Source organism: Diadema antillarum, unplaced genomic scaffold (genome assembly GCF_040938485.1).
Source record: "Diadema antillarum isolate AM-2024a unplaced genomic scaffold, OU_Dant_1.0 seq00000218_RagTag, whole genome shotgun sequence".
Taxonomy (NCBI): Eukaryota; Metazoa; Echinodermata; class Echinoidea; order Diadematoida; family Diadematidae; genus Diadema; species Diadema antillarum.
Genome location: NW_027271273.1, coordinates 207,999 through 231,101, shown reverse-complemented (window position 1 = coordinate 231,101; position 23,103 = coordinate 207,999). Strand labels below are relative to the sequence as shown.

The window sequence follows — 23,103 nt, the reverse complement described above, 5'->3', positions numbered from 1 at the left end:
GCTGATCAGCAGAATATTTTCAAAGTAAAATCAAAGCAAATTTGCAAGTGCTTTGCTGGGAACTGTTTATTTTGTGGATCGCATCAATGGGATTTATGGAATAAGAGCATAGTATAGTTACATTCAGAAGACATAAAATTGCCAAAATTTAATCCATATTTTTTTAAATGTCTTGATCTTTCAAGTGCTTTTGTCAGTTCTTCTTTCAGGTGATCCTGCTTGTAATGTGGAGTGTTTGAATGCTTCTTTTCTTCTAACGCTTACCCTTTGTTTACCCACAGAAAACTGAAGCAGAAAATCTGCGAGAAGTGGCTGGAACTGCGAGGTCGCAGCCAGACGGAGTGTGTGCGTATCTACCTCACTGTGCTCCGGAAGTGGAAACACTTCGGGGCCTACGTCATTCCCGCCACTGTGAGTCTCTCCTTTGGCACTTTTCTCAACATTGAGGTAGGGTGTTTTCTTGTTTGTTTGATGCTCCCTTTCTGACCCTTTTTTTTTTTTTTTGCCTCGCTGACTGACATCCGTCATCGCAGCATCTTGCGGGAAATGTTCAAGCGGCGTAGATAGAGGGCTCCCCGTACGCTGACACCTGCGGGGCTACCATGGTGACTGCTTGGCTTCGGGAGAATAGTTGCAGAGAATGCCGTTTGTAACCATGCTCCATTTTAACACACTTATGTTTAAAGAGAAACTCACTCCACGTCCAAATTTTCATGTGATGGCTACAGTAAAGTCTAACGGGCAAAACAGTAAAAGTCACCAGAATCTAACCGGACTAAAAATAAAGACTGTTTAGTTCCATATGTCTTTATGATTCAGTGATGTTGACCATTAAATACAAATTGGCCATTTTATCTTTGTCAGTTATTTTGTACTTCAAAAAATCATTTCTGAACTGAATTTGGCTTTAGTTTAGCAAGTATACTGTAAGATAAAGTCATCACAGTTTAATCATGACAACATAATGGTGTACTTACATAGAAGGATTTAGTATTTTTTTTTGGTGAAATTTATTTCATGACTTTGTAAATCATTTTTAGAAAGGATATTGAGTGAAGATTTGTGTGCAAGTGAGATGAACGCTCAAGAGGGCTTCACTTCAATCCTCATCTAATTTTCTTAATGTATGACTACTGTGTTCCTTTTTCTCAGAACATGAGAAACTTTGAAACATCCAGATATGTCCTGTTTGTTGGCCAGTTTGGATCAAACTGTAAAGAAATGTCTTTTTGATCGACCTCACACTTCCCCCCTCAAATGGTAATGGGCATAAAGTGGAGTTTCCCTTTAAATATCATACTCTGTCATTCAATTTCCATGTAACATACTAATATCTCCCTTTACTTTTTCATTCGCATACATGTAACTCAAAGCTGTGTATTTATGATGGCTACTTATTGTCATTGTATTTCTCTAAAGAACATCATATTGGAATGATATTTTTACCAATTTAATGGTGCCAGTTTCCTTGTATATTCGTATGCATGGATATTTTTCCTCTGAGGACGTGGTAACAGGATATTCCATTCACCCAAATATGACTCGATGCAATTTAATACTTAGAATGCACTCAATAGTTGCAGCTATGTTTGGCAAGCATGCTCTTTTTCAGGGAAAAGTGCATGTTATAAAGGTATGCATAAATTTGAATATCTTAGTAAACTGGTCTATTGCAGCTGTGTTTTGATAAAAGGGCCTAGTAAGGGTGAAAATCTTTAATGTCGGTTTTTGCCAGTCACTGTTTTGAAGGCCCAGATGTTTTTCAGCCAATTCTTATAAACATGCTTCTTCTTTTTTAAGATATTTTGCGCTATCTCCTTGTACCCTTGTAGCATTTTATTTCTTTTTTTTAAAATCTTGATTGGGCATGAAGAAGCATCTGTAGATACAGCCCTGAATTTACACAAATAGAGTGTTGAAAGATATGGCAGAAGGGCGTATCTCTAGATACAAGGACAAATATCAGCAAAATGACATTTCAGATTATGGCTTCTTTATATGTTTCCATTGTCTGCTGGGGATTTTGGTCATATCCAGATGTTTTGAACAGTCTGTTAGTGTCACTCTAGTGCCTGCATTAAAGACCATGTCCCCATCAGTTATAAATGAGCTGCACTTACCTGTCCCCAAAGCAAATACATCTCAGTAATTACTGAAGCCACAAACAATTCTAATGGTATCTATCTAGTGGATTTGTGTCCAGAAATAGGCCAAAGTGCCTATATGCTGTATTCTAATTTGCGTCAGTTGCCCTTTCAAAGGTTGTGCCATTTAGGGCTCTATTTGTCAGTGAGTCTTTAATGATTGAGTGATGTTTTCTATACTGCTGAATTGCCCTTTTGCAATACTAGTAGTTGTAGCAAAAGGAATATGTGAACATCTATTTCATATTGAACAGATGTTTTCTTGAGTATCAGTAAGAAAAAAAGATTGGACATAAAAAGTTTATGACAAACAAGAAGTGTTTTGGTTAAGTATGGTAGAGTAAGATATTGAAAATGATTCATCAATGATTCTTTGAGACTAAGGGGAGATGGAATTTGAATCAAATTCTAGCTAAGGAAATGGATGGCTGCTATATTGTGCCTACTATCTGCTAATTCTTTGTCTAATCCACCCATGCTAATTCTTTGTCTAATCCACCTATGCAGTAAAAAGATTTGTAGCAAGGGAATTCTTTTCTGCCCATTTCAAACATGAAAATGCATCCTATGGTAATTTTTTTCAAATTACGAAACTGTCAAACTGTCAAATGTATATATCTGTCGATGCGTAAGAAAAATAGAAAATAAAAATGAAATAAATGAAATCAGACAAAAGATGGCTTTGTCTGACTTTCATCAAGGAAAGAAAACAGACTAGCATGATGTTGTTTTGGAGACCTCCTTTGCAACATATTTTCTCATTAACTTCGCCTGTGGTTCAGTAATATTTCTTCCATTTTTCCACGTATGGCCTGTCACCGTGAAATCCAAAGTCACCAGAAATTTATTTTCTGATGCCAGTATGACAAAATCTCTGGATTTGAAGCTTTGTGATGAAATATGACCAGCCCTGCTTCACTTCCAAATTTTCATTTCAGGAATAGTGAGAAAGCAGGCTGCTAGACAAACTGAGTTTTTGAGAAAATTGACTGTGATGTGAAGTTGCAGTTGAGCACAAAGTATGTCAACTTAAAACAGCAGGGTAACAAATTTCAAATCCCTACAAATTCTTCATGGTGAACATCTGAATAAGTTCAGATGTGACACTTTTGAATTTTTGACACATCTAAAAACTCCTAATGTATTGCCAGAGTCGGCTTGCAGTTTTTCCGACTTTGATGCCTGGGACTGTATGTCTGGGTTGTCATGGTGATGGGTCACATGTGCAGTTTGAGATCCTAACTTGCATTTTCCATCTTGCTTTTCCAGCATGAGTCTGCCTTGTTTCATTTATGTACTAACTGCATAGATTATTTATTAATTGAATATGAATATAACTCTCTCACCCTGCTACAACCCATTATATTTTATGAGATGTAATAGTGCAGTATGAATCTCAATATGCTCTTAATACGTCACAGAAAACATGACAATATTGTGAGAAACAGAAGGAAATAAAGCTAATCTTCTGTCTCACAAAACGAGGTAACACGAAAAATGATTATGACGTTTCGGCCACAAAATCTGCTAGCCTTCATCTGGCAAAGTAGACCGAGTGCTGCAGTGCATGCCTATTTATAGTGCTAGTGAGAAACCCATACTGTTGTGAGAAACATTTTACAGCATGAATATGAAATATGTAAAAATGGGGGGGGGGGGGGGCATGAAATATGTGAGTGTCATCCCACATCATTAAAAGCCAAATGCATGTTATCATGCACTTTGAACTCTTGTTGCTAGAATACATGTGGTATTGTTTCTGAAGTACTTGCATGGCGAGGGAATTGATATGGTTGTTTTAACCCTAACTAGGCCGGGCTATTTAGGTAGATGATAGAGCCGGGGGGGGAGTCTCCCAGGCCCCCCCCCCCCCCCCCAGATCTCGACCGTGCGATCGCGACAAAAATTGGCGCACACATTGCCTATGATGTAATCTACAGTACCATGAAGTTACTTTTTACAAAAATTATAATTTATGCTAAATTATGCTAATTTATGCATAATGATGCATGAAATCGGACAATTTGGTATAAATCACTAAATAAAGCTCAAAACAGGCACATTTTTTGTGTAAATATTTTTTTTAGTGTCCTTAGCAAATGTAAGCGAAAAAAATTGTGCCATCAGAAAAAATTTCTGAAGTATTTTATTGTTTTTTGAATTTCTTATGTATTTCCTTGTTTTTGGACTTTATGTTTTTCATTGTTTTTTCGATGAAATTTGTCCGCGACATTGTTCCGAACAAGAAAATATGTTATTAATTGATTTTAATCAATAAGACCCCCAAATAATCATGCTTTTATGAAATTTGCCTGTAAGCACAGTTTGCATTGAAATTGTACACGAATTCATGTTTTTTAGCAATTTTTGGTCTGACATGCACGTACATATTTATGCGCAACTTCGCAACCGCGCAACCGGGCATCGCAAATTTGGTGTCAAAAGATGCGGGAGATTTGAAAGAAAAAAGTCATGAAACGGCACGGCGATAGCTTCTCGCGACAGCGATGCATCGCGCGGAACGTCGAGGGGGGAGGGCCCCCCGGCCTAGTTAGGATTAAGTACCTCTGCAAATGTCATGTTGACATAGGGGTCAGTTAAGGTTACAGATTTCAACTGAAAAATTCACACCACTGGCAAATTTGTAAGGTCTCATTGGTACATATCCTTCCCTTGTCATGAATGATAAACTGAACATCTTTTGCTTGATTAAGATACTATGATAGTAACTGACAATTTTTAAAGTAGTTACAACAGTGGCAATGACCAATCAGCTTATAGTATTTCATTGTCTTATCATAGTGAGAATCTTTTGTTTTAAAAGATGTTTATTAGCATGCAATATTCTTCCAAGACGGTAAATGACTGTTACGCTTTTCCTTTTTCTTTTAAGACCACTCTTTGATGATAATGTGCAGGGCATGTGTTAAATTCATTACTTTGAATATTTAAAAGCAAAACCTATACTAAGTAATTTTGACTGTCGACATAGATTCTGATATCTACTGAGACTTTTGTGTCAGTCAGACTTATAAAAACTGTGATGTCACATTTCTTAAACTTGGAATATTCTCCAGCGCTAAATCTCGAATATCTATGGAATGCTCATCTATCAGGCTTGTCATGTTAGGAACTGCTTATTGCTTTAATACCATTCATGCGCCATGTACCAGTAAAATACTTACCACTTATGCTGATGATGTGTGTGAAGGCTGCCCACATTTTGCGTCACTTCCAGAGATGATTGGCTTTATAAGTCTCCTTCCTTTCTGTCTGGAATTTAAACAATTTATCTAGCCGCAATAAGGGATTTGAATTCCAAATCATCAAAGTTGTTATGATTTAAGTGGTTTACTAGTCAAAATAAGAGCTTGAAATCAAATATTTATTAGCACTCAGGATGCTACTTGCAACTAAGTCTTATACATGCCTTTAAAAAAAATCAAAGACAAATTCTTCACTTTCTGACTTTGTGTTGGATTGAATATTCTCCCTGCACTTTTGAAACTGGAGATTCTGATTTCGAGTGAAATTTGTGGAGTGCAACATCCTTGGATAAACTGTTTAACCCACAATATCAATCTTGATCTAGATTTTATAATAAGGGTGACTGGATGTGCTTCGATAGTGATGATTGTGAGATCTTTGCGAAAGGGCAGGAAAGGCATCAAGCCAGACTGTATTATCATAATTGTGAAATGGAAATTGTCTATGAATTATGTAAATGTGGAATTAGTGCATGTACACTGAGATAATACAATGTTAAAGCGAGTAGGCAAGCTTAATCAAATATTTATAAATATTCCCTTGATTTTTCTTTCAGTGCAAGTATGGCAAGCAGGAACGAGTGTGGCTTACTGTCAATGAGAGTGGTCTGAGTATATTGGACTTCAATTCACTTGTGAGTATAATATCGTGTCACATATTATTTACCTAGGGTGCTGGAGGTATTATCTTTTAATGTTTTTGCTTTAAACCTAAAACAAACAAAATTTTCCCAAAAAAATGCATATTTGCATAATTAATCAAGAATATCAGTAAAAAAGAGAGTAATAATATTAATTTTACTATGCATTCATGTACAAAACATAATGAACTATGTGTACACCAAATTTGGTTGCAATCAGACAATCAACAGCCGAGATCTTGGGGGAGGGAGGGGCTTTAGGCCCCCCTCCCCAGTTTTTTCAGCCTTTAAAATACCCCAGTCTTTTTAGGATTAAAGAGGAATTTTAGTACATTATTCATATTTCCTACACAAATAATTTAATATGCTTTCTGGTATACATGTATCTCACCGTGTGAAAAATATGTCATATAATATCATGCCATGATATAATCTCTGCCTTTTAGGTTGATCTGAAATCTCTTATTTAAAAAAAGAGAATGGAAGTAATTACAAATGATTTAAAAAAATTGTACAAGGAAATGGTAGGTAGGTAATATGGATCGTGATGTCTTTGAATTTCTAGCTTTTGGTATTTTTGACTGAACTCGTAACTGTTGTTGCTGGTACTCACTGATCAAGTGCAATCTATCTCAGGATGCTAAAATCAAGTTAAAAAAAACAAAAAAAAAACAGGATGCCAGAAGATTCGAAAAATGATGCAATTGAAAGTTGAGTTTGTTTAATACACGTCACCCAAGCAACATCTTGAAATGTGTGTGTATATATATATATATATATATATATATATATATATACATGTATATGTTTGTTTTTTTCTTTGTATTTCCAGGAGGACAAGGTTTCGTATCCTCTGGCGTCCATTGTTACATTTGGTGGTTGCCGTGACGACTTCATGCTGGTAGTGAGGAAGCAGACGGAAGACGATGCAGACTTCACGACAGACAAGCTCATGTTCGACATGACCAAAGCAAAGGTGATATATCCTCCAGATCCTAGACAAACTTTATTTTTGTTTGTCCTCTTCATGGCTACCTCACACTCCGGGAAGAATTTGATGCATGGTGGACCTGAAATCACCAACATTGTGCCTCTCACCATGGGAACTTCCCAGGAATACTTCAGTTTTGTCCTGTTTCTCATCCTAATGTTTTAACCCAAGAAGTTTTAAGATATAAATGTAGACATACGTAAATAGGTAACAGGGTTCCTGCAGTCATGGAAAACCTGGAATAGTCATGGTATTTTGAAAATGTTTTTCCAGGCCTTGAAAAGTCATTGAAAATGCAGAATTATGAATATATCCTGGAAAAGTCATGGAAATTGATAAATTTGTATATCATTTGCCTTTTCGGGATTTTCGTTTATGCAATGTTATTATGTTTTTGAAGAAAACATTTCATCAAATAAGGTCAGACCAACTCATCCACCACAGACAGTATAGTGAGGTATACACACCACACTTTACGTGGATACAATTTATCTAATTAATGTCCATTTATTGAACATCACCCCCTCTAGGTCTTTGTAAGGTTTATCCGAAAAAGGGTCCTGAATATCGAAAATTTTACATGGAGAAGTCCTGGAATTTAATTTTGTTAAAGTTGCAGGAACCCTGGTAGAAATGCATTTACTTTACAATTGCATGGACTTTATTGAAGTAAATGATCTTTAGGTCTGTAACAGTGCACATTGAGGTATTTCTTGAGTTAGCTTGAAATTCAATGCAGGTGGTGGTGATAGAACCTTCTTTATAGCAAAAGCTTTGTTTCTTATCATTCTATTCAAAAAGATAAAGCCTTTTGTGAAAAGAGAACATATCTGCATAGAATCAGCTTATATTTCTCATGTCGCTCATCATTGGAAGCTTTGTGTGTGATTGGTTGACAATGGAGACTCTTCTTTCTTTAACTATGCCAGTAAATATCATTTATTGATAGGGTGTAGGTCATATGTAGTGTTCATGATAGGGTGTAGGTCATATGTAGTGAGCACATTCAAAAGTTCTTGGAATCCCCAAAGATTTGTATGACTTTTGAAATACACCTCTTGATGGTTAGACATTGTTCTTGTGATGAGATTTTAAAGTGATCAAGTACTGAACATGCATGAGGCAGCAAAGTGGCAGATAATCGACCCAATATTCAGGAAAAGGAAAGACATGTGAAGTTAAACATACACTTTATTTCTTCATTTCAACCAGTCAGATAGAGATGACATTTTTGTCAGTATCTTTTCAGTGTCATTTCTATGGAAGAGATATTGACTGCAGGGAAATCTCATGATAGTGCCTCTACCGATCTTCAGGCAGTCGACATTTCTTTATTAATACACTTGATTCCCAAGATTCCTTCTGTCACTATGACCCAACTTAAAGCAATGGATTTCGCCACTCTCAATATTGCACCACTCACAGGTATCCCAGCTGACACAGCTAATAGCACACTTCATCCGGACGACGGTGCACCAGAAGGGGCTCGCGCCGCTGCCACTGGCAGACGAGAGACACCGGAAGCCTCCCCAGCCGAAACAGACGTCCAGCACCAAATCGACGAAGACAGCGGCCACTGTGACCACCGCTGCGACATCATCCCTGAAAGCCAAGGAAGTGAAAGATGGAGCTGCTGTCGGCAGTAGTCGAGCGGTTTGAGAGTCCCTTGGACACGTATTAGTAGGGTGTGCACCCATCTCATCCCTCCACCTCCTCCACCTCCTCCTCCTCCTTCTCCTCCATCACCACCTCCTCCTCCAACATCCTTCATGATGATGGTCACAAGCACCCCTGTCTGCCGTGTGAGTAGAATCGTGAGCATCAATAGACGAGAACTTGGATAGCAGGGATGGGATGTCACCTCCTCTTCATCTGCCATCTTGATAAGTGGATGATAGTTCAACCTGTTGGTCCTTTGACATCAATTCTTGGCTGACGCCACCCCAGTTATCACTTCACCTCTCCTTGACGCAACATCGGAGAATTCTCAGTGTCACTTTCCAATGTCTACCCCCCACTTCATGCACCGTGATGATGTCATAGAGAGCACAGTATGCAATGGAGATTGTGATCATATTTTCTTACCATCCTCTAGTGAACATTATAGATTTGTATTAATCTTTGCTGTGGTATGGCATTGTGAATGGATACCACAACATGTTGGAGCTGTAGCATGAATTAGCAAAATCATCCCATAAGATTTACTGAAAATAACCTAACAGTTGTCTACATGGGATTAAAAAAAAATATGATACCGATAGTAAAAAGCTGAAGTTTGTATGAAATTAGTTGAAATACAAATTTTCAACCATGAAAACATAGACAGTGTTACACTTTTCACGAAGAAGAGAATCATTTGACTAGGAGTGTGCAGTACTACATTCATATTGCTTTCAGGAACATTTTACACTATAGTTTAAGCAAAGGTGGTCCATAAATGCCCTGGACTGAAAATAGGTTTATGATTAGCAAATGAAGCAGATATGAGACAGTTTTTCAGGAAATCCATTGGAGGTACCAAAATTAACTCAGTTTTTCAGACTCGTCCTCCTTTATTGTGTTGTTGGAAATATATGAGCTGTCCAGATGGTCATCCAAATTCATCAAAATTGCATCATTTGCTGATAAATGTCTGTGAACTAAATGATCAAGGCATCCATCCATTTAGTCATCGATCAATCAATCATTCAATCAATCAATCAATCGATCAATCAATCAGTTAGTCATGATCAAGTGATTAATGAAGTGATTACTCATCCATTCATGTAGAAGTCAATCAGGTGGATAATCAATTTGATTCGATGAGATGGCGTCAATCAGTCAGCATCGACTCTTCCACCAACCTCTTTGCAGTCGGGGTAATCCCATTGCTATTCTCAACCATCTTCCAGTGTTCCTCTTGAAACATATGTAATGGAGGTGTGTTCTGATGGGTTTAACTTTCGTGTTCTTGCCAAACTACTTTGTGGGCATTAGATGAATTCCTCCACAAATTTAGCCATTATGAAGTTATGAGTGAAAAAAAAAACCAAAAAAAAAAACCAGCCCACATGTTAAAAAACTTTGAAATGAAATAGATAAATACATAAATATATATATATATATATATATATATATATACATATATAAAGACCCAAAACCCCACATGATCGTTTCTCACAAAGGCCACTGTGGATTAAAGAAGGACCGGAAGAATTAAGATAATCTCCTGTTTGTGTACCATTGTCTCACAACTCCTGCGACAAATCTGTGAGGCAAATGAAGCTTCCCAGTGGGATGTGTGGGTTGGCCAACTGAAGCACCGTGAGGGTCAAACAGGAATTGGAAAGTTGTTAAACACAAAATGTATAATAAAGTGGTGCCTGAAAGATTTTCAGATGCATTGATTGATTGACAATCGACATTGTGGCATTCTCGTGCGGCGGAAGTTCCAAAAACTTGAGAGTCGGTCATGCCGCGTACTGTCTTCTTCTTGTTTTACACCTGTGACATGTGTGCATTATCACAATTATTCAAAAGTTGCAAAGTAATGACTGCTTGCAATTGATTGTTCTAAGTAAGCAGACAGTGTCACAAAGTGCATGTTTGTTATGCAAAGCTGTGATATGCATTTTGCTGTTGTCGTCCGTTTTGCTTTATGCAATTTTTTTTTTTCAACTCTGACTGCAATATGAAAATGAAATTATAGATGAACTCCTTTTTTTTTGCAATTATAACCATCTTGGTCTTGCCATGTCTTGCTATTTATTTGCACTCGACTACATCTGAATATAAATATGGATAGATTTAACAAAATCCTTTTGAAGTCTCTTCCTGGACCTAAGGAGGATTGGGTATATGCTGATTTGTAATGTAAAGAGAGCTGTGTGAAAGCTGTGCATTTGGAAAAGCAATCAATCGTAGCTTTAAGTACATTCTAGTTAAGACTGCAGGATAAAAATTAATCAGAGTTGGGGGCATTAGGTATAAATTTCTTCCACATTTTAACCCTGTTTTCTTCTTTCTTAACTCTTCTGAATACCGAAATATGGTAGATTGCATTGTTATTACCTGCTCCATTAAAGATTCATTTTGGTGAGATAAATCTTATTAGAACTCTCTCCATTTGCTTTAAACCCCTTCAGTCTCAGCATTGATCTTCTGGAATGTCCAGATTTCTGACTCTTTGAAAATTTATGCTTATTGTGATGGCTTATCTTAGAGTTTGTTTTGATTGTGTGTGTTGGGGGGGGGGGAGGGAGGGGGGCTTTTGGGATCACCTGTAATCCCCCAGGATCTAGGGCATATGCTGGAAGTTTCCAAATTCGATGTAGTGGTACCATTAAATAAATTTGCAATTCATTCAATCACATTAGTAATCATTTGCAATGAGGGTAATTTCAGCTTTATTCAGATAAGTCATTAAAACATACACGTATTTGCCTCTTCATGATATTTGAGCAAAATATAACGCAGGGGTGCAGTGACTATAAAGGAAACACCGACACAGAGTTTGACATGAGTTTAAAGAACAAATTGAAAGAAGAGTTTCAACAGAGAAAGTATGGGAGAGAGAATAGCAGACAGCTTTTTTGTGTGTGTGTTCAGATTTCATATTTTTGGGGTATGCTGTAGTTTTTTTATTGACATGCATTTTTAGAGGATTTGTATAGTTTTGGTTGAGGCCTAACTTCAGGTTTCTAACATTTTTTGTGAGATAATGAGAAACCTTTTATGAAATATGAAAGAACATGTAATTCCAAGAGCAATTCATTATTTATTTGATGAAAATTGGTTTTGAAATGGACGAGATATCCAAAACAGAGTGATCCTAATAAAAGATGGAACCCACCTTCTATTATGAGCACTTTGTTTTACTCTGTTTTTGGATGTGTTAGCCATTCCAAAACCAATTTTCATCTAATAAACTTTGAATTCCTCTTAGAATGGTATGGTCTGTACTATTAACATAAGTGGTTTCGTAATATCTCACAAAATATTAAAAGCCCAATTCTCATCTCCACCAATACTTCACCATCCCTTTAACCTATTGAGGATGGGCTGATTTTGCTATGACACACATTTTCCATAAACACTTGCCCGAGTATACTCGGGACTCGTCCTCAGCAGGTTAATTCAGTCTGTATTCATTGTTTTGATGTATTGTTTTACCAAAGCATCAGAATTCGATATGGCATGTGTGACAACTGGGAAACAGACAGGAATGGAATTCAAAGAGTATACCTTTCAGAAATTATGTGATATTTCTTTTGAGTCATGCACCAATGTGAGAGAAACACATATCAGTATTATGTTACGTTATGCTTTTCACATGTCCTTGGCACACCTTAATTGTCCCATCTTTTGATATCAGAAGATACAAAGTGTATGTTATACTAGAAATTAAACAAAAATTATGTTACAGGGGGAATTTCTCACATCTGCTCCATTGTTGGGAGTAACTGCAAAATTACCGGGGTGTCAAAATGACCATTTTCCTCGCATTTTCCTCATGCCAGGTGGAATATGCACAATATCACTGTTAACATTGTTAATGTGTTTTGTTGTGTTTCAGACACCAGCTATTTATGGTTATAAGATTAGGTAAATGATATCAAAGTTGTATAGATGTAATAGGACAAACTTGGCATGGGAGTGTATCTAACTTTGTTAACGGAAATTTATTTTCACATAGCACAGCAAACAGATTGTTTTTGCATGCATGTGCAGATGCTGTGGAAGTTAAAATCTCTGCTTTAGGCACACCAACTGCTTATAATGTCTGAATGTAGCATCTTGAGTCAGCAAAATATAATTTTTTTTTTTTCTCTCTCTCTCTCTCTCAGAGGAAAGAAATATAACTTGGGGAGTGTGTGCTTCAAATGCATTGCTGACAAGAATTATCAATAATTATGTAGATGAGCATCTGAGAACAAAATTTGGTGTGAACAAAAAGAATATTTGAACAGATGAGATTCAATTTTGGGGGGATAGAAGGATGGAATGAATGCACGGTAAGCCACCCTGCAAATTACCTATTAAGGGAGAATGACAGTTCCTCTCATCAATTTCTAACTATCTGCAGAGAAGTGAGTACAAACAACTTGAGATTATGGTAGATGTGGGGGGGGGGGAGAGGAGATAATTGGAAAGGAGAAATAATTATGGAGAAATCTTATTCTATGACCTGGGGTAATCCAGATTCTCTTCAGGCAACAAGCTGCGTGAATCGATATTATAATTGCGCCAGCAAAGTTAGATATGGATTAGCATCAGCAGCTGACACTTGCATTCAAGTCAGAAAGACAAGTGGCCCTTTGTTTAGCCTTGTGAGTCTTACCATGAACAAAACCAGTTATTGCTGGCACAGTTTCCTCATGCATCTCCGTCCGGGGAAAAAAGAAAAAGAACAAGAGCAAGAAGAAGAAGAAGAAGGAGAAAAGCAGCTTCCAGATCCATTCAATAAGATGCCTCAAGTGTAGTGTAGTAAAACTATGGATAATTCACTATGCATTTCTTTAACCCCCACTACCACCCCCTCCCCCACCCCCTCCCCCCCCCAAAAAAAAAAAAAAAAAAATGTTGCCATGGTACCAGGAAACAAAAGAATATTGCTAGTATCTTTTTTACAAATTGTGGTTCACTTAGAAAACAGCCAACTTTCTCTATATGAAGCAAATGTAAGGTTTATTGAAATTTGTAACACATAGTATTGGCAGTATACTTTAAAATATAAGATTGCATTTTTGTTGGGGGATGGGATATGGAAGCATTGTGGGTAAGGGATTGTCAAGACTTTTCGTTTTTATGGATTTGTTACCATTATGTTTAATGTAGTGTTTGAAGTTATCTGTGAGTTTACACTGTATGGTTGAAATCAGAGTCTCAAGAGCTACTGTAAAAGTAATCTGCTCGTGATGTACAATCAGTAGTAACATAAACAATCTGCTCTTCGTCAAGAGAGGGTGAAAAATAAGAGCAAGTAAGATGAAAAGCATTTGATTGGTCTGCCAGAAGCATCTGTTATTGCTGTCTGGCAATCTTGTGTCCCATCCATGGTTTTCCCCCCCCCCCCATTTTTTGTTTTGTGCTCTGTGCATCGAGTGTCTGTGACTGCAATTTGTCTTACCGATCAATGTCGCCCCCACCCCCCCCCCACCCCCTCGCCACGAAATGATTTGTATGTATGAAATGCATCTTAGCAAAGATTGCAGAACCAAAATGGTTGTTGATACAGCCTGACTTCGGTAGCCAGCTGCTGCAGAGAGAGAGAGAGAGAGATGAGAGTAAGAGGAAATTTGGCATTTATCATGGCGACAGCAAATGACGGAAGAATACACAGATGTAGCGTGTGGCTCCTCATCAATTTTAGAATGCCAGCCACCACAGTATTCAGCGTCCGCTCTGGGCACCTGACAGTCAGTTTTGTACATTGTGAGCTCTGCCTATATTTATGACACGAGATGTGAATGGATGAGTGAAGAGCTCAATATCCGTGTGTCATTCTGATCTTTGATCTGACCCCTTTAAACTTAAGCTCCCAGCCTCAAGAAGCAGTATTGTCATTTTGACACCCACGAATGAGTTCAATAATGTGATGCGGTTCTGTGTTGACGACATTGCTGCAGCACGGTTCAACGACCGGGAGCCCAGCTACACCTGTTTTGGTATTTGTGTATTCTGAGCTCCGTCTTCCTTGAGATAACAGCAACATATAGCAGGAAACACTTAGCAGATATTTATATTTTTCCCCCTGCAGAGAATCACTCAATCCTAGACTGTTATCAGCACAAATTATGGACCTCCTCCTCACCCCCGCCCCCTCAGAAAACAATTCATGAAGTACTGTAGTTATCTATATCTTATGTGGTTGATGTGAAAGGCGCCCTCATTTGACCATATAGATCAGCCATTTGTGTGACTAACTTGGGCTCTTTGTTACGTATTCACGGGCTCACAGAGCATGTGAACATTACTGCTACAAAATTATGCTTATCGAGGATATGGTAATGCAGAAAGTATAGTTGTGTTGAATGAGCTTAACGTGAGCGAGCCCAACTTAAGTCTGGTTTTCTCTCTCAGAATGAACGCTGTGGACAGTTCAACGGGAGAAAAAATGTCCTTAACATGCTTGAGTGTTCATAAGACATTTCAAGATGGTGTGAAATCTTTATGGCCTCTGCAAATAGTGTGAAATACCCAGTGAGATCATATTGTTTTGTACTATATGTCGTTATCATGAAAGCATAATTGATATTTGATATGCATTGTACGTGTATATAAGGCACTATTCGATTTCGAGCATGATTATAGTGATGCTAACGCGATAATTATCAATATTGTACTGATATGAGTGTAATATCATTTGTTCTCTTTTGTAGTGCAATGAAAGGTTTTTATATCAGTTGGTATTTTCAGTGTGTGTGTTTGTTTGTTTTTTTCATTTTGTATACAAATGTCAAAATGTTTTTTTATGTGAAGTTTTTATTCGTATTCTTATATTTTCTAAGTGGATCATTTCGAGGCTTTTGTGTGTATTCAAATGTGTTTGGGTATATTGTTGAATTAGATATTGACCTCTGAACACTTGCTCGGATAGATCTATCAACAGATGAGGGCGATCTGTGAAAATCTGAATTATCATGCCATATTGAGTGCAAGAGATTTCCATGCATGTGGCGTATTAGTGTTCTAATCTTTAAACCAATCATCACAGAGTCTTGCCAATGTCGTCATTGCCGTTTGTAAATATCACAACCTGAAATAAATCTATGCCCGTCATTTGGTCATGGAAGGAGCGGCGGAGCATACATACACAATATTTTGTGTGCTTTAAAATGCCTCTCTAAATTGAATTGTGTACACACACTCTTACAGGCGAGGATTTTAGGATTGTACCCTTCCGAGCTTTCAGTCTTTACTCACCGCTGTCACAGCAAATTTACACTTTTTTTTTTCTAAATGTTCCTCACTTTTGTGCTAGAAGTTTTTAAAGAGAAAGGGAAAAATATTCACTCATATACTCATGTAGAAATATGCATAGTAGTTGGCTGATATATAAATGGTAGATGTACCTCAAAAATGTGCTGAAAGTTTTGGTCCTCATTTGGGAGTAAAAATATCCCATCAGAACAAATTTACAAATAAAAGGAATAACAAAAAGGCAAATAAAAAGTTAGGCATGTCTTAATATTTCACTTCTTGCCTACAGAACCTATGAGACATGTAAAGCGTTCTTTGGACATTTCACAATTAATTGATTTGTGGTCACAATGTAACAATCACCTGAATGAATGTACCATTTTATTTTTCACTTCACGCAATGAGAGATGCTAGTCAATTTTAGAGGGAAAAAAAAACATCAAGTGCAAAGAGTACTTTCATTCTTCAGTGCTAAACGTTTGAGTGACAGGGATGGTGAAATTCCATGCTTTTGATTCTACCACCCAGCGTGACCTTCAGACGTGTATATATGGGTGACGAAAGAGTCGCCCAACAGTACAGTGTACTTCTACCTTTCTGTAGATGTTCCCCTTTGCTACAAACCTGTGCACAATGTTGTTGTTTTCTTTTTCAGGTGGTTTCTTCTTCTTTTTTCCGTACAGGGTAAGATGATGTGTGCTAGTGTCTGTGCAATGTAAAGATAAGCATCTGTGTTCCCAGAAGGGCATAACATTATGCAGACACATTTATAATGCATCTTTGTGCTGTACCCAAAGCCAGTCATTTTTTTTCCAACCCCATGCACACATACTGGCATGAGGATGTTTATTTGACAGTCGTGATTAAGGCCGTTCATCATTTTGTACTACGGTATCAATGTCTTGAAAGTTGTGAATTTAATGTTGAGGGCATTTGGAACATGCACAACATGAGCAGGAAAAATAGATGAAGCCTGCACGATATAAACAGAGAGAAGAATTTGCCTGCATGGGGTTACATGCAAATCTATTATGTCACAATTACTTGAAGAACAAAAACAAAACACACACACACACACACACACACACACACACACACACACACACACACACACACAAGGGAGAGTGTAACAATTGAAAAACTAGAAGCCCTCTTTTTGTGCATATATAAATAGTGCACGCATTTACCAAAGTCCCATCTGATTTCAGTTTTTAGTACCTTACGATGTGTTCAAATGTCAGATTTGAAATCAAATTGCGCCAGTTTGTTTTTGTAAGAAAAAAAATAATAAATAGAAATGATATGTATTCTTTCAGTCATGATCGAGGTGTAGTTTAATTTCTTAAGTTTATGCCAAATTTTGCCAGGAGTCAAGAGTGTTTTAAGTGAGTGTGGTAGAAGTTGTCAGGACGGTGAAAAACCTTAATGAGGGAGCGGGACTGAATTCAATAATTCCACATAATTATTGGTAATAATTTGATATGAGGCCCAGTACAGTCCTTCTTTGATCTTTCACCCCTCCTTCTGTTAAGAAATATAATGTTTTCCTATTGTGATATTGACGAGGTAAGCATTATCTTCTGGGTACCTGACTTTTTGTTTTCTTTGCTCTTTCGTCTGAAATATCTCTGATCAAGTTTGCTGCTCAACGTGTAATTACTTCGCTGGAACCTCGTTATTGCACCGATAGTAACAGCCATAAACACCAAGCGCATTGCCATTATGGTGGAATGGAATGGCTTGTTTACGCTGTCTCTCAGTGAACTAGTGTACATTCGAGTGTTTGTGTTAATTTTGAGGTACCTGACAGTAAAGGGTTTACGGGAAAAGGGAAAGGATACAATGACCATTCACATAGTTGATTTTACAATCTTGTTTAAAGCGTATTATACGAGTACATGTAGTATGTTCAGGGTTTGACTTCTTTCTTTTTTCATTTGGTCAACACAATGATTATCTTCTTTCAATTCTATTTTCATTAATTTTGTCCTGCAGTAGGGACTGCAAAAAAAAAACTGTACAGCTGTACAATGAGTGTTGCAATAAAATGAACATGTTCACTATGTAGCAATTAAAACGATCACCTAGCGTGTGTTGGTTGTTGTTTTTTCCAATGCATGTGAGAAAGGTTGAGTACTGATATACAAGTTTTTGAACGGTGGTTTTTATTATAGGGGAATGAAATCCAAATAGATGTGTGGATTGGGTGAATACAGAAATAATAAATGGAACACAGTAGTGAAGTTTGAAAGAGCTCGGACAAGCTGTTAAAAAGTTGGCAATCTTTAAAGTTTCGCTTCCACAATCACCAGATAAGATGACTACAATTCGTGATGTCACAGCAGGAAAACCATAAATAGCAAAATTCCACAAAATTTCATATTTGATGAAAAGTACATGTACGCATTCTTTTCACTTAACATTGTATTTTATACTGACATATGTTGAAGGGTAATATGATTATTCCCCGTGTCTTCTGAAAGAGGTAAGCCAAGTAGGCCTACTCTTTCAATATGCTAGGGGAACAAAAATGTTAAATTATCCAGCGATGGCTGTATAACAAACAAACAAACAAACAAACAAACAAAAACAAAACAAATCATAAGTCTGAATGGATTGTTCAAATTTCCTCAAACGACACTGATGTGTTTTACTAATATTTCTCCGTTCAATCAATCCACACCATTATGTTTTTTCCCCTTTGGAAGTGTGGACGTGCGTATAGGGAATAACCGTATGTGTGCGTGCGTGTGTGTCTGTATGTATGTACGAACAGAGAGATGGAAACAGTGCATTATCTTGGTGTGATTCCATGTCTCTACTGCGTGATTATGTGGATGTGTTTGTGTGTGTGTGCGCGAGAGATATGATTATGTTTAGTACACTTGTACGTTACGAGTGAATGTATGTACAACATGTATCTGAACATATTTTTCGAGTCAACTGATTGTGTGGACACTGCGATGTAGGTGAAGTCCAATGTTCCCATGATTTTCTTTCGCAGTGTGAACGTTCATTACAGAAATGTCTCTCAAAGTAGGCCTACTACTTGTGGTAGACCTGCTATAACTCTGCAATGAGAAGGAGATCAGAAGAAATGATGGTGATACTTCATATAAACCATCATCGTATAGTCACATAGACTAAACAGAACCAGATGTCTCAGTGTGTATGCAACTTTTATGAATCTGTCCAAAGTGTGAACGTTCATGACAGAAATGTCTCTCAAAGTACTTGTGGTAGACCTGCTACAATAACTCTGCAGTGAGAAGGAGATCAGAAGGAATGATGGTCATACCTCATATAAACCATCATCGTATAGTCACATAGACTAAACAGAACCAGATGTCTCAGTGTGCATGAAATTTTTATGAATCTGTCCAAAGTGCGCCGAGGATGATAAATCGTAAAATATTGAACAACACATTCCACTAGGAGGACGTCTATTTCAATCTTCCTTTTTTTTTCATCATAAAGACAGTTGCACATCGAGTACTAGGGTTCACCTCCTTTTTGGTTTTCCATTACAGGTTCTTAATGATAAAGTTCTTGAAAGATTGTAAGTGACATTTTTAGAATGCAGAGAGAAATGTTATAAAGAACATCGCCATGGCAACGTTAGACATATCGAAAGTAACAGATAGTTATGACGGTTGTTGCTATTTCTTTTTATGACGTATCAAAGAACAACAGTGCAACATTGCAGAAAAGGGAGAAAAAGGTTGGTAGCATCTAGACATTACGGGAAAAACACTTCGAAACATACTACAGACACGAACAGACACCTTGTCAGATGAAAAATGAAAAACAAAAAACAAACATCTGACAGAAACCCTGACCTTACCCTGACAACGTGGGGACAACGTCCAGAGAACAAAATTTCTCGCCTCGGTCAATAAAACCGCAGGAGAGAGCGAAGGGTACCATCTTTACAGGCACTCACCGAAAATCTCCGGGTAGGCTTCCATAGCAATCTATACCCGTTCATGCACAAAGGCGGTGTGGTTACAATCGATGCACGTGATTGGCGCGGGGCTTGTCATTCTGTCTGGGCTACTGCGCATGCGTAATGAGTGTATCATTGGAATGTTATCGCGAGAGCGTCTTTAATATCAGAAAGGTTGTCGCGGTAATGTCGGGGTAATGTCGGGGTAATTACCCTGGTTGGCTGTTAGGGTGGGATTTCACGGAGCACGCGAACGATTTGCGAAGGACGCGAATGGCAAAATCCAACATTCGTATTTTAGTCTGCAAAAGATCGTCAAACGAACGTGAGGGTTCGGAAGCGTCGTCAATTGTTCGCGAATGTCGTTTTTACTTCGGCGATGATTTCAAAAAAGTTTGAAATTTTTTGCGAACCTTTTCCGCACACTTGGTCGTGATTTGCTCGTGAATTGTTCTCGAAAGTGTCTTTAAAGCCTCGTCATATGCGCAAGACCTTCGCAAGACACGCGCGATGTTCGCAAAATGTTCGTGAAACCCCAAACAGACTCCGAAACTTTGGAGAATGTCTCGCGTATGTTACGCGAAATCTGCGATGTTTTTCCGATCATTTTACGACGTAATCGCAGACTGTTCGCGTACCTTTTGAGACATTCTCGCGAACGTTTGGCGCACGTTTGGGGATGTATGACCTATACATTTTCTACAAATAAAAATCGTACCATACATCTAAACATCAAACAATCATTAACAACTACAGTAACAAAAGAAATTAAAGACTACCAAAGAAAAAGACATGTTTGATATACAAAAAAAAAAATCGCAGAATACACTTGATATTAATCTAAAGTATGCAAAATTTCATTTGAACTGTATAGAGATTATGTGTTGGAGGAACTGCAAAAAAAATGAAATGCTTTACTAGTGGAGATAGGTCCTAGGGAAAAAATGTAGGCAAGCACACGATAGAGAAATGAGAGAAAAACAAAGGAGAATAGAGGAACGAAAAAAAAATCAACTTAAGACAGCTTCCACCTCTCCTTGGGTACATTTTCTCCCATGATTATAGAACATTTTTCGTTGTTCGCATTTCCGTCGCGTGTTCTTCGTGTACGTAACATGCTGTACTTTAGCAATGATACACACGACATTCGCACATACGTCGTGGAAACTTCGCGCAAATTGCGCAAGAATAGTTTTCGGCTTCATTGTCGGAACACATTCGAAGAAAAACTTTTCCGAACGTTGGATTTTGTCATTCGCGTCCTTCGCAAATCGTTCGCGTGCTCCGTGAAATCCCACCCTAAGGGTAGAATCTGACAAAAGTTACCGCGATAACGTCCGAGCAACATTTTGCGTGGATTGTCGTAACAGGCACGGTAAAAAACAGATTACCCCTGATGTAGTCGCGGTATCAGTTATAGCTTGAAAGGTTCTGTTAAAACGGGGCTTCAGAGTAGCGTAGACCGGGGCAGAAGCCATGAAATTGCTGTGCACATTATAATAGTGCCTATATCAAATTGCTGCGCATAGGATAGAATTACTATGAAAAAAAAAAAAAAAACACGGAGAGGGAGAGAGAGGGGGGGGGGAGGAGGGGGGTTGACAGAAATAAAGAGAAAGCGCAAAGTTCGGAGACGGACAGCAGATCAAACTAACTTCGACGAATCTCATTTGTTGCCGTTGCTATGGTGATCGAAGCCTGGACGACAATGGTGGTGGTGGTCACGTGGCCATTAGGAGTGGGTAACGATAATTTCTATGGCGATGATGACAATGATGCAAGTAATATTTGAGATGGTTGGTGGCGGACTGGTTGTGGTGATCATGATGTCGACAAAGGTAGTATTGATAATGATATATTTTTAGAATTTTGAAGGATTTTATTGTTTTTGAACTTCTTTGCATTGTATCATCTGCTCGTTAAAGGGAAAAATAGTCCATTTAATTTTCATAAGTTCACATTATGAATTGACAGGTCCATGTAACGATTTGTTGAATTCATTGTGGTCGTTGAGCAGAGAAACCGATTCTCTAAAAAAATCCAAAACAAATTACACTGAACAAGGATGATGACATGGAGGTTCACATAATTATTTCAGTAATGTAGCAATGAAATTCCATTTGGTGCCGCTTGCTTAACAAGTTTACCTGTGTAGAATTTATGCATGCTTTCTTCTTTTGTTCTGCTTCCTTCAGCCCCCAATCATGCATTCTTACTGTGAAGTTGCCATGTCATCACCCTTGTTCATTGTGATTTGTTATAAATATTGAAAACATCCTTACTCCGCATCCTAATCGCTATAAATTCTGAAACTCCGTACCCACTATAAGCAATTCATAGTTGCTCATGTAGAGGTCTGAAATATCATCTCTTGTGCGAAGCGACATATTGCAAAGGCTTGCCCGACGTAACAATTTATAGAATTCATCAATCATATTCAAACAAAGGATGGAATTGCGTAGATCGGGTGACCAGAATGGTCACGTAACACTAGGGAAAGCATCCATTTCTTTATTTTGCTTTGACTGTAATTTTTTTTTTCTATTGATATTGCCAAATACCACTTTCGCTGTCAGGTGGATGTGCTGCCAAGGACATATCTATAAGGATATTTAAATAATCATGTTATCGCAGATCCTTATCTCCATGAATTTAAAAGCCAACATGCCCTGTTGGTGCATATTCCCCTTTTTCTGCTCAATATAAAAAAAGACAAAAAGTAGTGGTAGAACAAGAGATGTATTAGCGCCCTCTTCACCAGACTATGGTAGAAAGAGAAGACTCGCCTGTGCGTGCGCGAAGACTTGACGCTGTAAATGATATGTTAATACATAGGCACGTACCAGTCGTTCTTTGGGGCCATTCACCTCTCTCTAGAGAAAATCTTTACCAAAGGAGAAGGCTTATCTGACCTTCATAATCCACGAACGGGCGGGAGCCGATGACGCAAAGGGAATGCGCGTGCGCCTGAAATATTAGAAATCGACGCTTTGGGATGTTCATGAAATGCAGTATGTGTGTGTCCGTGGTTTTTGTTTTTGTTTTTGTTTTTTGTTTTGTTTTTCGTTTTTTTTTTAAATAGCGTTTCAATGTTCTTTCTTCTCCTCTCTCTCTCTCTCTCTCTTCTTCCGCATTTGTAGATGCTAATTCTAGCGTCTACCCACTTTACACGTCTTCATTTTTATTAACAAGAATGCAGCCAAATGCTTACATT

The 23,103-nt window shown here is 37.8% G+C and overlaps 1 protein-coding gene across 1 annotated transcript in view; it reads left to right on the top strand.

Moving 5' to 3' along the window:
• The window catches only part of LOC139729135 (pleckstrin homology domain-containing family H member 1-like), a 113,511-nt gene extending 104,746 nt beyond the window's left edge, over positions 1–8,765 (top strand). Inside the window, exons 23-26 of the mRNA XM_071640065.1 lie at positions 282–447; positions 5,968–6,045; positions 6,884–7,027; positions 8,468–8,765. Of these exons, the coding sequence (XP_071496166.1) occupies positions 282–447; positions 5,968–6,045; positions 6,884–7,027; positions 8,468–8,701 (622 nt within the window). The 3' untranslated portion in view covers positions 8,702–8,765. The remainder of the gene's footprint in view (positions 1–281; positions 448–5,967; positions 6,046–6,883; positions 7,028–8,467) is intronic.
• Positions 8,766–23,103: the final 14,338 nt, after the last annotated feature.